This window comes from Echeneis naucrates, chromosome 21, assembly GCF_900963305.1.
Source record: "Echeneis naucrates chromosome 21, fEcheNa1.1, whole genome shotgun sequence".
NCBI lineage: Eukaryota > Metazoa > Chordata > Actinopteri > Carangiformes > Echeneidae > Echeneis > Echeneis naucrates.
Genome location: NC_042531.1, coordinates 9,845,888 through 9,862,244, shown reverse-complemented (window position 1 = coordinate 9,862,244; position 16,357 = coordinate 9,845,888). Strand labels below are relative to the sequence as shown.

Genomic DNA, 16,357 nt, shown 5'->3' with positions numbered 1-16,357 from the left:
CATATCACAGGAGCGGTCCTGGTTTCAGGATCACCGTAAACGCAGCGGGATGTTGTGAAGTGTCCAACTGATAAATGAGGGAGCTGATCTGAGGAAGTAAAGTGGAAATGTGGTGCTGTGGGGGCACCTGGAGCTCAAGGTCCGGATGTCCGGACACCATGTCTGCAATATGAACCTGTCAGGACCTTGACATGATGATGTTAAGCCCTACCAGGTACTCTCCATGTGAGATGATGGCCTGTGCAACAGCTATCCACATTCATCACCAGACTTGTAAATGTCAGCTCAGGAAGTTGACGTGACACACAAATGAAGGTATACGTGTAGAAAAATATGTAGTAACCTCGATTCCATCACAGTTCGTATGTGGCCTCCTGCCACAGCTTTTATTCAACGACCGGGCCGTGCTGTAAGTTCACTTAAACAGCTTTGGCTAAAGTTGAAAATCTATTTCAAACAGCCTCCTAATATACTATACTTGGGTCATTTTTAGGAAATAAATCATAATCCTAACTTTGGCTGGGTACCAGTTCAAAGGTAGCGAGGTCAATGACACCATTAACAATAGCACAGACTCAGAACCAGCTATAACAAACACATTTTTATTTCACTTCCGAGTTGCGTTCCAGGAAAATTTTATGACATTTTGGGTCACCGGCAGTTTGTTAGTGAACTTTTAAGATTTAATAAAATACACTGATTGCAAAAGCTATTGAGAAAAAGCACATTTCTCTATTAAAGTCAGGACTGTTCCTTTGGGAATGGTATATCCACGTGTTCCTTTCCTTGACATTCTCCTTTGCTTTTTAACAAGCTTGCAGAGACACATAAAGGCCTTTTTGTCTATCCAGAGAACAAGGTTGATGCAACTCCTCAGAGCAGATCCTCAGAGGAATTCTCCCCCCTCCAAATGCAAATCATCATATCATGCACAGTGGCTTAACAATGATTTTAAAATTCTTACAGCTGTGTGGGCTTCGAAAAAAAACAAAAAAACAAAAACAAAAGAAAAAGCAGCATACTTGTTATTGTATGAGCCAACTATCCACTAAAGAGATGTTATTTCATCTTCCAGTGTATTAAGTATCAGTAAATCCTGAAGTTTCTTTTGTTCTTTCATGTTTCCTCATCGCAGCGCAATCCATAAACGCTGTCCTGACAAGAATATAATGATTAAGATAAACACTTTGATGGTATGCTTTTGTTTTGAAATATGGATCTATTATAAATGGGCTTCTGACAAACAAATACATGCCTGGCTTCACCCAAACATCCTCAGAGGTTCGCGAAGCTTAGAAAGAAACAATGCCATAGCAATCATGAAAGGGAATAGCAAATCCTCTGCATGTCATGTGCTCTCACTATATCCATCAACTTGAAAAGGGTGCTTTAAAATGGGTGGACAAAATATACATATCCCTGGATTTGACATGGAATTATTTGAACCTCTGCTGGGGCATAAACCCACCCATCCTAATCCTGTGGTCACTTGTAAACAGTCTACTGCTCACATGACATACCTCATACCCACCGAAGCATTTTTTTTTTTTCTGCTTGTTTCTTCACTTTCAATACGTCATGCTTCAAAAATGTACTTTCATAATAATTCCAATGTAAAGGCGATAGATTGTGGTTTTTCTTCCTAACATATTGTTGTGCTGTCTCCCACAGGGGTGGTACTAGAGGGGTGGCCTGGGCCCCCCCCCCCAAGAAATCTGGTTGCAATGAGAAATAAAATGACTTGAAAAAGAGAGAAAAAGAGAGAAAAAAACCACCATATATACCTTAAATGGCTGAGAAGATGTAAAGTAAATATAAAGAGGCATAAAAAGGCTTAAAGGAGAGAGTAAACAGCCAAAAAGAGACATAAACAAATGCAAAATTATCAAGATGGTCATTATAGATCATTTATAACCTTGGGTTCATATTTAAGTCTTGAAACACACCCAGCGAATCACAAATTCGTTAACATTGTGCCCAGTTTGGTTTTTCTGTACAAAGGTTTCTAAACCCGCCCCTGGCGCCCTCAGATCTGTGTGTTCAGTGCTGCTTTGAGAGGTGACTACATGCTGCACAGCATCCAGACTCCTTGGCCCTGACCTTGGCTTCACTCATTCGAATCAGAAAGAGCTTTTCACAGGATTGCGCTGTACTTACAATAGTTGGACTCAGTTCTCCCTCTCTCGCTCTCTCTCTTTTTTTACAATAGCTTTCTGTCGAGGGACAAATAATCTTTTTTTTTTTTTTTTTTTTACTGCAAACCTTGTATAAGTTTTTACTGGGATAAATTATTTTCTTGCAAAAGTTTATGTATACCTGATTTTTTATGATCTGATCAGAAGCACATGTGGTGGACACCTACAATTTGAGACCAAAGCTGTAAAAAGCAGGATTTTGTCTGTGAGTGCGTGTGTGTGTGTGTGTGTGTGTGTGTGTAGGGTCAAAGATAGACAAGCTATCCTTTCGGTGGCTCACTGAATTGAACCGATTTTTTCTTTTGTGCTCAATCTCCTGGCAAGATTCTCAACAGAAATTGTGTCTTGTTGTTTTTTAAATGACAAAAACTCAGGGTCACATCAGGGATGTCCTTTTCCAAGTCCAAGGCTCAGATCAGCCGCTTCTTCCTCTGTGTAGTGTACAGGCGTCACTGTACAGGCCCCTCTGTCCTCATAAACACATCCAGAAGGGAGTGATTATTTCTCAAGATGTGGAGATGGAGGACTTGCCAGTTCATGCCTCTTTATGAATGTTTTGGCATGACAGCTTGTTCCGCCTCACAATGCTTTTGTTCCTCTTGTTAGAGTAAAGATGCTTATTCCAACCGCCCTGTGGGCCATGTGTCTCTGTCACCTTGGGCTCAGCGACTGGGCTCAGAGAAAGAGCGCTGCGGGTTCCTGTGTTTGTGTCTCCCTCCAGTAAAAGGCACCGTATCAAGTGTCCCCAAATTAGCAACAGTATTGCAGGTCACAAAACATGGCATCTCCTTTAATCCGCAGTGACACGACCGTGCCCGCATTCTCTCATGTTGCAACATCAGGAATGCATTTCCATCTAATATGGGGCTTTTCAGCCATGTTCATGCATTTTTGAGGGGACCAATTTGTCCCCAGATTGTGAAATTTGAAGATGTAATAAATCAGAACATTTAGCGGGGATATTACGAGTGGTTGAACTGTGGGCTTTGGAAAAAAAAAGTGCTCAGTCACACCAAAGAATTTTATTTTCCGTTACTTGGAAGAGACGACTGAATAAATGCCAGAGAGCAGTTTTGTTTTTTAAAAGGTTCAGATAAGCTTTGATGAGGACAACTTTTAAAGTTCAGCTGCATTTTGTTTTATCTTTTATCTTCAATTATTAATAAAAACCAGATGCCTTAATGTTTCCTACCCAATACGAAGAAAGTTTTTAGGTATTTTTGCTTTGCATTACTTGAGCTTCGTCCACCACACACCTCTGAATCCCATTACAGTCAAATTTAGGTGTTATCTCTCGGTGAAAAAGACTGATGTGATCGAAATCTGTGTAAAAGCTTTCAAACGGACCTTTTGGGGATCTTTGTCCAATTGTGTTGAATTCGTTTTTAACAGGACAGCCTGCTTTTTAAAGCTTTTTCATTCATGAAATTGAAGAAAAACTTGTTGAAGTGGTATAAAAAACATCAAATTAACATGTTTGTTTGAAGTAGCCATGTGTTTATTTCACGCATTGTGTGGCCGCATCGCTGTGTATAGTATAAACTCTGCATTTTCTGTTGTGAGACTCGAGCTCTCTGGAGTCAACAATACTGAATAATGAAATCATCACTTGTCCGCAAAGACCAAATCATTTCTGAATACATATCATTTTAATTATATTGTACAAATACTGCTGGCTCTTTTCCCAGACCTATACGTACAGAATCAGTCACACAAGATTGGGCTTGGCAAATGTTTATTTTCTCAAATACCAAATGGGACCCCGGGGATATTATGCTTCATTCCACTTTGTCTCTCACTTCAAAGGCACTGCTTGGAATCAACTGACATTTTTCAGTGAGCTTACTTGTGCAACAACTGCAAGGTGCAGAGAAGAACATATTATATAACACATATGTGAGTTTGTTACTTTATAATTTAAAATTTTCAGCAGCAACAAAAAAGAAAAGTCATCACATAGCAGTGAAAAGTACAAGTTCACACAAGCCAGAAAAAAAAAAAAAAGTGATTATTGATTCTGCTTTATTTCCCATGGCCAAGCATTATTCATGTGCATCAATAGGAATGTGCTGGCTTCGTACCTGCAGACGTCATAAATTAAAACGCGTAGACAAATTACGCACAATTGCAACAAAAAATAATAATAATGAAAGTGAGATGACAGAAATGTGAGCTGTGTATTTAGCAGCATGCTGTTTGACTGTCTGGCTCTATAACAGAGCTTTTATTATTGTGCTGCTTCACAGTCCTCCTCAAACAAACACTCACCCTCGCTTAATTAAATCCTCGATTGAAAATGTGTTTGTGGAAAGAAAGGAGATATTCCAGGCAGAAAATACTTTTGCAGACAATTCATAGCCCTTTTGTTTTCCCTGCGCTCTCTCCAACCCAGATTGTGTCTGTGTTTGTTGGCTTATAAGTGGCTGGATTTATTCTAAAAGACGTTTTTTTTTTCCCCCTTTTTTTCTTCTTCTTCTTTTCTTAATTTTCTTGGTGGTGGAGTCTTTCACTAACAGTAAGAGGCCCGGGTCATATGAGCAATTATAATACTGAAGGCATCCAGGTTTCTATACCCATCGATGTGCTGGAATTTTAAGACACTAATGAGGCATCCTTCTTATTCCAGTCAGGAGATGTTTCCTTGGAAAAGCTTACGTTGGTTTTTTTTGGCAGTTCTCACCACCTCGAATGATTATGTTTTAGATCACAGTTGTTTTTAGGAGCTGAGTCTGTAATTTTACCTTTTGTAAGTTCTGTTTGCTTCTTCTTTTTTTTACCTGCCAGTCACTATCGTCTACTCTTTTTCTAAACTATTCTTCTCTTTGCTTCTTGCTAGCAGGCTACTTTGTACATTCAGATTTCAAGCCACTCTTAATGTTTTTCATGTCATCGCGTGGGACATGTAGTTCAAACCACTTGACGTGAATTCATGAGGTTCCTCATGTTTGCTCCTTGTGCATTATCATATTGGGGATTTATTCAAAGCCGACATAATGCTACTTTTCTGCAAAGACATGGGATATAGGCTTGGGATATTTTTGGTGCAGCATGCCAGAGAGTCCGCGACAACTTGTGCTCCAGAGGCGACAGGCCTGCTATGATTGACACGTTTCAAGTGGGATTAACAGGGATTGAAAGACCAGGAGTGCGTTAGTAGTGGAGACATGAGGCCAGAGGCAACACCTGTAACATGAGTTGCATGAGTTTCAAAAGCAGAAGCATTGCAGTCGCTTTAAATCTGTGCCTCTAGAACAAAGTTAAGTGTAGCAGCCAGTGGAGTGCAGAGAAATGTAAAAAATCGTACTTTCCCATGTCTTGACGCTCTCTTGTTCATGTCTCTTTGCTTAGCTGCCGAAAGATGATGGAGAATTTTCATTTTTCGCATTTTGAGCCAAGTACCCTCCTTTAGGTGGAAGCCAGTGGAGTGGAGAGCAGGAATGCATGAGGGATGGTAGCTCTGAGAGTGTATTTACTGTAATGAGAAGCAGACAGGAGGAACTCTGGAGTTGCTATTGTCTTGCACAGGTTTGCTTTGGATTCCTGTCTCACCCCTGCAGGCTACAGACCTATGAATATTTAAGTAGGAAAGGGACTTCCTCTAAACATCAATCAAAAGCCTATCTATTCAATTACTGGCCTCAGATCTGAGATGTTCAACCAACAGCAGCTTCTGATGAGAGGAAATTCAGCCCGTGGCAATGCCCGTGAATATTCCAACCATGTGGACAATGAGTCAGTTAAAAGCAGACCCTCAATAGCTGGCAGACCTTCAAGAGACAAAAACCACTTTATATATTTTCTGTGACTCTGCACTTGGAAGAAATTCATGAGAAGTTTTCATCTGTTGAAAGGGGATAAGAATACAGCAATAATCACGATAAAGAAATATTATCCACTTTTCCAGTATGAAAATTTAATTCAATTCAGTATTTTCTCATAAAATATGTTGAATTGGTTCACATTCAAAGGCGCTTTCTCTCTTTGAGCAAATTGCATCTATGATAAATGCCAGAGGTTAACCCCGTTTCTTTTGTACAAAAAGCAAGAGAGAAACAGCGTGGGTGTGTGTGGGTGTGTGAGAGTGGTAGGCCAGGACTGAGACGGGATCAGATACACAAACAGAAATGTTAAAGGGAAAAAAATGGAACAGAAGAGAAAAGAAGTGATGGGAAAGAAAAGCAAGACCTCTGGACACCTGCTCAAAGACTCTCTGCTGGGCGCAGCCATGACAAAAAGATGACTCACACTGGCAGGGGATCAGTCGAATGGAGGTGTGTTGTGTAGCCGCACCAACATCTCTGTCAGGGAGCGAATGCACACAAACAGTCCTGCAATCTTCTTCAACTACAACAACAGCATGGCTGAGCCTGCCGAGAAGCTGTGCTTGACACAAACCTATCCCCCACTAACAAGAGCCAGGCACATCAGCCAGAGTGCTATTCTTGGCAGTCAGGACTGATCGTCTATGAAAGACAGATCACGCAGTGAGGCCAGAGGACTACTAGAGGGACTTTACAGCGACCACTACAGTGGTTAGTTAATGTAATGTTTGCTTTTGATATTATCTTTACATATTGTGGCTTCCTGTTCATGGTTTGGTCAAACTAACTGAGTTAATGAAGTGAGTGTCAAAAGTGTGATAGAGAGTCTACAGAAACGCGACAAGCAAATGAATGGCCAGCGAACCACAGCGTTTATGAAACACTACTCTGATTAAAGGAATATTTTTTTTTATGATTTGGGAAAGGCATGTATTTGATTTCCCGCTGAGAAATACATGAGATCGCTATAAATTTTTTGTGTGCTAATGTAATCAGTATATTTTTTTTCCACAGGTGCACAAAATAAACTGGCCTACAGTTTGGCGTAGCCACGTCATTTGAAAATACACTTATAGCCTTCTATTCCTCAAAGTTTTTCATTGCTTCAATCCAAGCTAGGTATAACCAATTACAAAAATGGCTGCTCCTTTAATTCCTCGTGTTCTTTTTCTGTGTACGTGTGCATAGGCCATTCATCAAACATTAAGTTGACTTTCCTTAAAACAAAGTGTAATGTGTTTGCCTTTACGTAAGATTAATTGTAAGGCAATTCCAGAAACCCACTAAAAAGATGATGGTGAAATATTGTTAGAGCTGAGAGGAATCTGCAACGCATTAAGAGCCTCGCTCGGAGGAGCAGATGAAAGGCTCTGCCCTTATATTGAAAGAACTGCTGGGGAGGTGAAGGATTCTCCTCAGGAGAAATCAAAAACACTCGTTTCCCACTGGCACACTGACAGTAACTCACCGGCTGTCAATCCATTTAAATCAAATTACCATGATGTTTCAAATACTATGTTTTAAAACTGGAATGGCACAAGTCTGAGAGATTCGTAGCTTCACTTTATGAAAGCTGTTTTCAATCACATCTGCACAATATTTCATTGTTTTGGTTTTTCTTTTTTTTTTCTTTTTTTTTTTTTTGAGCCTTGCTTTGAAGGACTGTAAATATGAGAGATGAGCAGAGAGCTCTCTGGCAACATCACATAATGGCAGATGTGAGAAGAAAGAAGGCGGAAAGGCTGTAAATTACTCCTGATTTGAACAGAGGAAAGTGTTTGCTTTAGCAGATATGAATCGTTCGGGAACAATGCGTTGGTAAGAGGTTTTTCATGAATGATTTCTCTTGAGGTGCTTAGCTTCTGCCAAATGACAGCTAATATTTGATGAGACGGTCTCTTGAGCGGAGTAAATAACCCTCAAGCATTTAAAAAGCTCAAAATATGTTGCTGTAGACATCAGATATAAATATAAAAGATTGGAGTTAACTGAGCCCAGAAAATACTCACTAGGTTTCTTTCAGAAGTGATGAAAAGCAGATTGTCCCAAACAATCAATCAGATAATTAGCTGGTAATGTCGTTTATCCCAAAGGTGGGACTCGGTTAACAGGCACTTACCATCAAAGCATGGAAAAAGAGAGATCATCCGTCGTTTAACCGTGCTCAGTAAAAACTTTCCAACATGCAAACCATATGTTTTACTCATAAACGTGTTACAGGCTGAACAGACACAATGGCCTGTCCTGACACTGAATCACGGCATTCCCTCAGCTCACCTAAATCTCAGCTCCACTCAACACCTCCGCACAAACGGAACTGTTTATGTTGCAAACAGGCTGCAAAAAAAAAAAAAAAAAAAAACCACGCCGGCCACAGGATTTATAAGCAGGATGTCACTGCTCTGTTTTATGTGGTTGATCCATCCAGTGTGGGTTTTAACGCGCTTCCAAGATATTTACACCTAATATCTGTTAATATCCACTTCAATATGGTAGCAATATTTCCATTATCCCCTCTGCGATCTGCAATTTTTGGTGAAGCGCGACATGTCGGAGGCTTCACTGGTGTGATGGTGAGAGCTATCACCATGAGTTTTGCACGACTTTGCGCACCCTGAGAGACAAAGCAGCTCAGGCTGTGTCTCCACACACACCGGGGCACCGGTCATGAAGTCATGAAGTGCCAATTTCTGCTGAGACATGGGCTCTTTAAGTTGGAACTATTGTCTTAAATAATGGTTAATCAAACTGTTTTTGTTTTTGTTTTTTTTTGAAGTGGTAGTTTGGATGGTTACAGAACCTTTTATTAAAGACACATCAACAGAGATCAAAACCTCCTATCTGAAAAATGCGGATAGACAGAACACAAGCAGCCTTCCTTGTTCTCATTATCCATAGGAAAATCCACCCATCAGAAAGTTCCTCAGGTAGGAGGTTTTGTGTTTCAGCCTAGATATAGCTTTAAAATTAGGCTTATTAGAAAGTGAAGTCGTGAAAAGTTACAACTGAATTACAGCTGAATAGGGAGTTCAATCAAAGCACTGAGGAGGCTGTAGCAGGAAAATGGATTCTGCATTACCAGAAAATCATGAACTTTACTCTAATGAATGGTTTATTACTGACTGATGATGGGTTAATTAATACAAATCTGTCATTAAACTTTATTTAAGTCATTGGTTATTATTTTTGTAAATATAACTGCATTGGATGGGACCAGTACAGCTTCGGAGACACAAACTTGAAAATTGAATATAACGTTTCTTTTTGAAAGCTTTTGAAAACCAGCAAAGTCTGAGTTAAGCCCTCGACGGCTCCATTCACAGAATCACAATTTAAATCCTGAGTACCACGTCCAGCAGGTGAAGCAGGTCTCGGCGTCGCAGTCTGAGTTCCAGCGCGAGGAGTCCAGGATGGCCTCGAGACACTGACGACCGGAGAGCGAAGAGGGCAGTTAACTTTCACCAGCCAAGGCCCTCTGCTTGACATCGTGTTTTCTTAATGAGAACCAGCTGCTCGAGACATCAGCATTCGACTTCATACAAGCATAAAGTTTACATTTTAAACATGTCCAGATTCCTTTAGAGGCCATAGGCAGAATTAGCCTGCTCTTCAGCATTACAATCAATGGTGCCTGTGATCATCAAGGGTGGAAATGAGCTCTTAGCCCTGGAACACACACAGACAAGCACGCACACACACACACACAGGATGCAATGCTACATATTCTGTATGTAATATTATGATTTGCCAGCCATTTGCTGGTTTTGTTGTTAACATATTTGCATAAAACATTTCATACAAAATTTAAAAATGAATCAATGAAAAGATATTATCCTGGTGCTAATTTAGTTTTAAAGTCAAATGCTGCTTCGGCTTTTGATTCTCTGACAGTGATTCCAGATATAAGCTGTTCTTTTCCAGAGTAATCAATTTCATGCTCTCTTTTCAGCTCATGTCTCATTCTGATTTCCTCATCCTAACAAATGGATTTACCAGAAATTTTTGAAACACATCCGGACACTTGTATTGGGAACTATAACATCCCCTAATGCCATCTGAGCAAATGTAAGCAAACAGGTAATTTTATTTTTTATTTTTTATTTTGGAGAGAAACCAGAAGTTGATCCGCAGCAGCCCTTCCATGGTGGAGGGTGGAACACAGCAGACAAGCAAAAAGATTAGCTGTTCAATAGATGGCCTCTGCCAGTCTGGAACAATCAAGAAGGAGACAGTGTATGTTTTTCGTCAGAGAAATATGTGGATTCAATTATGCAGCTGTGTATGAGCTGATGTAAAAAGCAAACTATGGTGATTTTAATCTCCAAAAAGCCCTCAAAATACATCCTGTGCCCTATTTTTCTCTCACTGCTGTTTGTTTCAAGATGGCAAGGAAGCCGCTGAGGGACAGCGTGTTTAAACATCAAATTATCCCTCAAAACATGTTCTCTTTTACTGTAACAGCTGCCCCGTATGGCAGAAGTATCATCTTATTAACACCTTTGAATTAGTGCTCAGAGTTTGCCCAAGTGCCTTCCTGTCGATGCCTTCAGGACTCCTCGGTGGCATTACCAGAAGGAAAAGTGGTGGAAGCTCCACTCTCCCCCGACAATATCCTTTTCAACATCCTCCATGTGGATTCCCTCTGAACTCGACCCCTGACCTCTTCCCCTTGTCCCCTCGCGCTGCCGTCCGTCCTCCTGGGCACATGCTGACCTGTGAACTTTGCCTCGCCTCTGAGGCCCAGCTACCAACCCTGCACACAGGCCTCACAGGAGAAAGGAACACGAGACTGAAAATTGTCCCTCATGCCTGGGGGATGATTGTGTTGTAAAATGCTGATATCAGACAATGCTTAAGTGTCAGCTGTTGTATTTTTAGCCACTACTTATGAATTCGTATTGTTTGGAACGAATCGTGCCTCTGAAGAAGTTCCTGTAATATTGTAATAAAAATGACTTTGAATAGATGATAACATACCAAAGTGACTAACTTCATTAATTAGGACCAGGTCACTTGGGTCAACATGTGTTTATTCTCAGGAAGAAGCATTAAGGGGATTAACACTAATCAGAGGGGATTATAAACAGCTATTACCCAGCTGGATGGTACTTTCCTGACTGATCTCTTCACTTTGTACGCCTGTGGAGTAGGATGTTTGGTTTGGAAAGAGATCTAGATAATGGCTCCTCTGGTGACATTTTCTCTGTAAACACAAACACAGCGGACCTCTTACTTACCTTTGACCCAAACTCCAACCCAAAGATCCAAGTACATTATAGAACGCATGCTTTATTGCAGTCGAAGTACTGCTACAGGCCAATATTCTGCCTCTGCTTTTACACACGAAGCTGCCTCTTCAATGAGAAACCACATTTGGTAAAAGTCTGTTTGTGTTATTAACGGGGCGTAAATCCAGATTGAAGAAACTGATTTGTTACAACAATGTCTCACATTGTGGACATTATTGTACTCTCTGATTAGAATTTTACCTGCAAAACACAAGAACTAGAGGACAAAGCAATGATTGATTAAAGGACCCAGCATTAAGTGCCACCTTGACCGGCAAGAACCTTAAAATGTGCAATTATAATAATCAATGCCATGATTTGCACTGTTATTTAGGAGGGAAAAAAAAATCTGACTATACTTATGATTGCATTGCATATTGGAATCAGCTCTCTCTATCTATTGGAATTTAATATCTCACTAGTCCACTACAGCTGCCACATAATTACTGTAGATCTGATTTGGACCACTTTGGCATAGTACTGAATAAATGACCATAGCTCCAGTTTAAGATAAGGCAGAGATACTGAATTAACTATAATAATTATGAACTATTGTATAAAATATTTCATTAAGTTCAGTCTTCATTTCATCTAAAATGCACACTGTGAAAAATCAAGGAACTCAAGGCGCCTTGTGGAACCACAGAGGTGATAGATTGGTGTTAAAGTGAGACGCAGAAAAAAAACCCACACATCTATATGGCACATAAATGAGCTTATCAGGCTTTTCACTTTGTCAACCATGATTGAAGAGGAGAAGAATACTCCCTCCTGCCAACAGCAGTGTAGATGCAGCGCTTGTATAACGTGTGGCATGCATGTTCTCAGGTCTGTCCATGTGTTCTGGTCTTCATTAGGCCAAGACTGAACATCTTTGCAGCCTGACAGAGAGATCCTTTCATGTGTCCCCTGCCTGGTCCCACTCACCAGAGCTTAAACAGAAACATGCCACTGCCCAGGGCAAGGTCAGATTTCTCACCATACCACAGCATTAAAGCAACATTACCTTTTCCTAATGGAGGGGGGAAATACTCTGGTTATTTCTCATCAATCTCACAAACTATATATTCCATCTCATCATATTGAAGGAGCACCCACGCCAATAGACGCAGTCCATGTGGTAGTAATCTGAAGCAAATGCCTGGCTGTGCTCACTGATCTCACTGACCTGAAACTCCCATGAAAGTAAAATTTGGAGTTTTCCATTCATTCAGGTTACGAAAACTGTCATCTGAAAAAAAAAAGGGGGGTCATAAAGTCCAGCCATTTTATTTTCTGCTTCATTCTTCAAAACCAAAATTGGGATTGAACTTATCATCAAAACCTGAACTCCACCCATCCTTTAAGAAATAATGTTACACTGGTTCACTCAACTACTGTGAGATGACCCATAAAAGTGGCTTAGGTTTGATAAATAGTGACGCATGGCTCATTGCAGTGTTAATCTGCAGAACGGGTGCAGAGAGGTCAGAGGAAATGTGTGTGAGAAAAAGTCCATCTTTGTTACGCTCTTCTGAAAGGACTGTGTTTTTCTCAATCCTGATCAAATTTGGCATCATGTCAACCAAAAGATATGTAAATATTTAACTGGCTGTGATTATTCTAAGAGCCAAATGAATAATATTGTTTACAGAGAGATGGGTTTAAATTTTAGAAGCAATATCCCCTGCCTGACCTTCACCACAGGGATGTAATGTCATGCAAAGTGGATAAGCCCTCACTGGCCTTGTACCATCGGAGACAAAGCTTTTGTACTGACGACTGGCTTATTATTTAGTTGTTGCATTTTTTCCCTTTTCTTTTATGTCCTCGGAGACTTGGACGTCTTGCTAGATGCCTCAAAGGAGGCTAGAGGCCCTTTTGTTTTGAGGTTTTCACACTTGAAGGCCATGGTATTTGGTGTGTGTGTAGAGCGGGACTGTGACAGTCTGAAAGGGAGAGGGGCTGGGTTGGCTCACACAGAAAGGAGCCTTGGCTAAACACTGGCCCGGCTCCTAGAGAAGAGTGAGGGATTAGTGTGCACAGACCAAAAGGAACTAATCTCCTGTGACATAATAGAACTGTACATAAACAACATCCCTGAGAAGTGAGTGGCGAAGCGGCGACTGAGTGTGTGAAAACAAGGGGCTCAGAATAATTTGTCACTTGCTTTGGAAAAGGGTGACAAGAGTAGACGTCAAATCAAAACGTATGGACACCAATGTCTCTCACCGGCTCTCGACAAACATTCCCATAAATAAGCACACACACACACACACACGCAGAGAGGGAGAAATATGCATATGTCTCACCAATTTCATACAGTGTTTGACACTGATTCACCTCAAACAACTTAACAGGAAAGCTTTTGCTAATGGCACTCTAGAATAATATTATAATAATATGTCAAATTAGGGAGAGTAATTTTACCTAACTGTATTAAAGGTAAGGCAAATTAAATTGCTATCTGAAGGGGGGGTCAGTGTTTTGTGCATTCTGAGATGCTTCTCTGCTCTCTGCAGCTGCAGCTTTCTGTCAGCTCCAACCCGACCTCTCTCAACAAGGTGTTCATCTATCATCAAGAGTTCAGTAGTTTTAGAAATACTCATCATGCCACGTCATGCTCACATCTGATGTTTAATGCAAAGTTGCTGACCTGTATCGGCACGATCATATTGGGGTTTTTTTGTTTGTTTGTTTTTTTTGACATATTAATTCATGTTGATGGGTTTTTATGCAGTTTCTGACAAATTTTGAAGCACTGTGAGTAGGGTTAGTGTTAGTAGTATTTTAATGCTGTTAATATTATCATTTTATGCATTCCCCTGCTGATTGACTGACCGGGTACTTGTATGTGTTCCAAATGAAGTGCTACATGAGTGTATGCAGAAAGAATAAAAATGAAATTACTCATCACTGATGAATTCCCTGCATTTCGTAAAGATGATAAAAATACTTAAGAAAAAAAAAAGAAATCTCTGTGTTATGGAGTTCAGAATGCTTTGGTGTGTCTGTCAAGAATAATCAAGGCAGATGCAGAGATGTGAACACACTGAGTGGTGAAGATAGTGATATTTAGTGGTGCAGTTCAAAGCAGCTTTTACCAAGCAGGCCTTGTTCCTGTGGAGGTTGACTGCACAAGCTGTGAGTCATATCAGGAAAAAAAGCGTCATAATCTGACGGCAAAGGCAACACATCATATGTCTCCGGCTCAAAGAAAAATCCGCCTTACTGCAATAAGAAGAAGGTAGAATGCATGCTAGCTTTCCTTATGATAAAGAATGCACTCTTTAACAGAGTCCAGCATGTGCTGCTTTCAGGATTATTATTTGCTCGCATGAAAACACTTCCATCTGACATCCACACATTCACTGTAGGCGCAGCTCTCACTGTGCCACTCTTAGCTGTTTTCTTGTAAACATTTATCCACTTTTCATTTCATAAAGGGTGAAAGGTTGCTGCGCAGAGGAAGGATTTAATGCTTTTCAACGCACACAAGCACTCTGAGAAGCAGAGCATTATGTTGAGGGGTGCCCGATCTCAGCAATGGTAAACTCACTCGGGGTGTTGGGCTAGATGACCTGTTTATTTGGACTTGCAGAGCGCATGTCTTGGGCTCCTGGACTGATCAGTGAATATGCTGCACACACACAAACACACACACACACACACACACACACAGTCTGTCATGGTGGATTTTAAAGCCAAAATAAGCAAAAGTAACTGCCAAATAGCGGAGGGAGGAGAAGCGTGTCTATTTACTGCCCACAGCAGCTTCAATTAAACAAACAGCAAAGGGAATTGGTTAAGGATTTTTTTTTTTATTACTTAGCAGTTTGTACAGTTTCTACCATGGAAAAATAACATGTAACATAAGACTGTATTTACAATTCCATTTTTACAAAATGTCTTTACAAGATTTTTTGCCGGTTCAAAAGTTTGAGACTAAAACACACAAAACATACACATTCACACACATCCAAACCAAACTTTGTAATACACACATAAATAAATATAGACATTCACTGACTGTGCCACGACAAATATTTCTACAGCCAAGAACATGTACAATTCATCATTTCCACACAAGTTATAATTTCATTGATAAACATTACATATTACTCGCAATATAATTCTTTGTTAATCTGTTAATGAAATATTGCTAACATATTGAAAAGAGGTAACACAGCCATTATTTCATGCCAACAGAATGCTAACGGTTGCCATGCAAAACCATTACAGGCTTTCAATTTGAAGCAAGTAATTCATTTACAGTTAAAAAAACAAAAAACAAAAACAAATGTACTACATGCAACGTACTACGTGAAATATTCTGGGTTAGACAGCAATGACTTAGTTACATTATCCACCAGTACGGACTGTATGCATAAGCGCCTCTTTAAAGGGTTACACAAAATAAATAGATGAATTTCTATTTTTCTTTCTTCATGAGTAAACAACTGTTTTACATGTCTGGGATTTACTACCATCCATGTCCAAACATCTTCGATCGTGTTGCCAAAGTATATGTGTTTCTTTAAACCATGTAATAACGGCTTGCCATTAATCAATTGATCAAATCCAATTGGGGCGGTCAATTATCTTATCACTGCCTACAATAACAGCTGGATCACAATTTTAGGGGTTTCTGCATCTTATCTTTACAGGGGCATTTCAAAACTTTCCTTATGATTTCACTGTACAGACCAACCCGTCCGGTGCCAGTGTGTCAGTCAGGAGAGAGGGGCTGAGAAGGAAAGCGGATTTGTTGTGGAGCCTGGAGAAGAAGATGGAGCCATATTTCATGAACAGGAGGGTCAGTTCATGGTCTGGTGCACTGTGTTTCTGTTTGGTTCCACACATTCCTTCCCTGACAGCCTGGAGCAGAGAGCCACTGGTACGCCTCCCTAATGGGTTTGCCCCGACTTGAAGCTCACTGTCTCTCAACCGACGGCTTCTGGTGATGAGAGTGGTGCTGCCGGAGTCTGGGTCCTGGAAAAAACACATCATCACATACTCATTACCGCTTAGAGAACTAACATGTTATTAAATAAGTAATAAGCAAATGAATAAA

At 40.3% G+C, this 16,357-nt stretch overlaps 1 protein-coding gene across 1 annotated transcript in view; it reads right to left on the bottom strand.

Annotated features, from left to right (window-relative positions):
* Positions 1–15,091: 15,091 nt before the first annotated feature.
* Positions 15,092–16,357, bottom strand: part of anos1 (anosmin 1) — a 37,653-nt gene continuing 36,387 nt past the window's right edge. Inside the window, exon 14 of the mRNA XM_029530385.1 lies at positions 15,092–16,275. Coding sequence (XP_029386245.1) covers positions 16,217–16,275 — 59 coding nt within the window. The 3' untranslated portion in view covers positions 15,092–16,216. The remainder of the gene's footprint in view (positions 16,276–16,357) is intronic.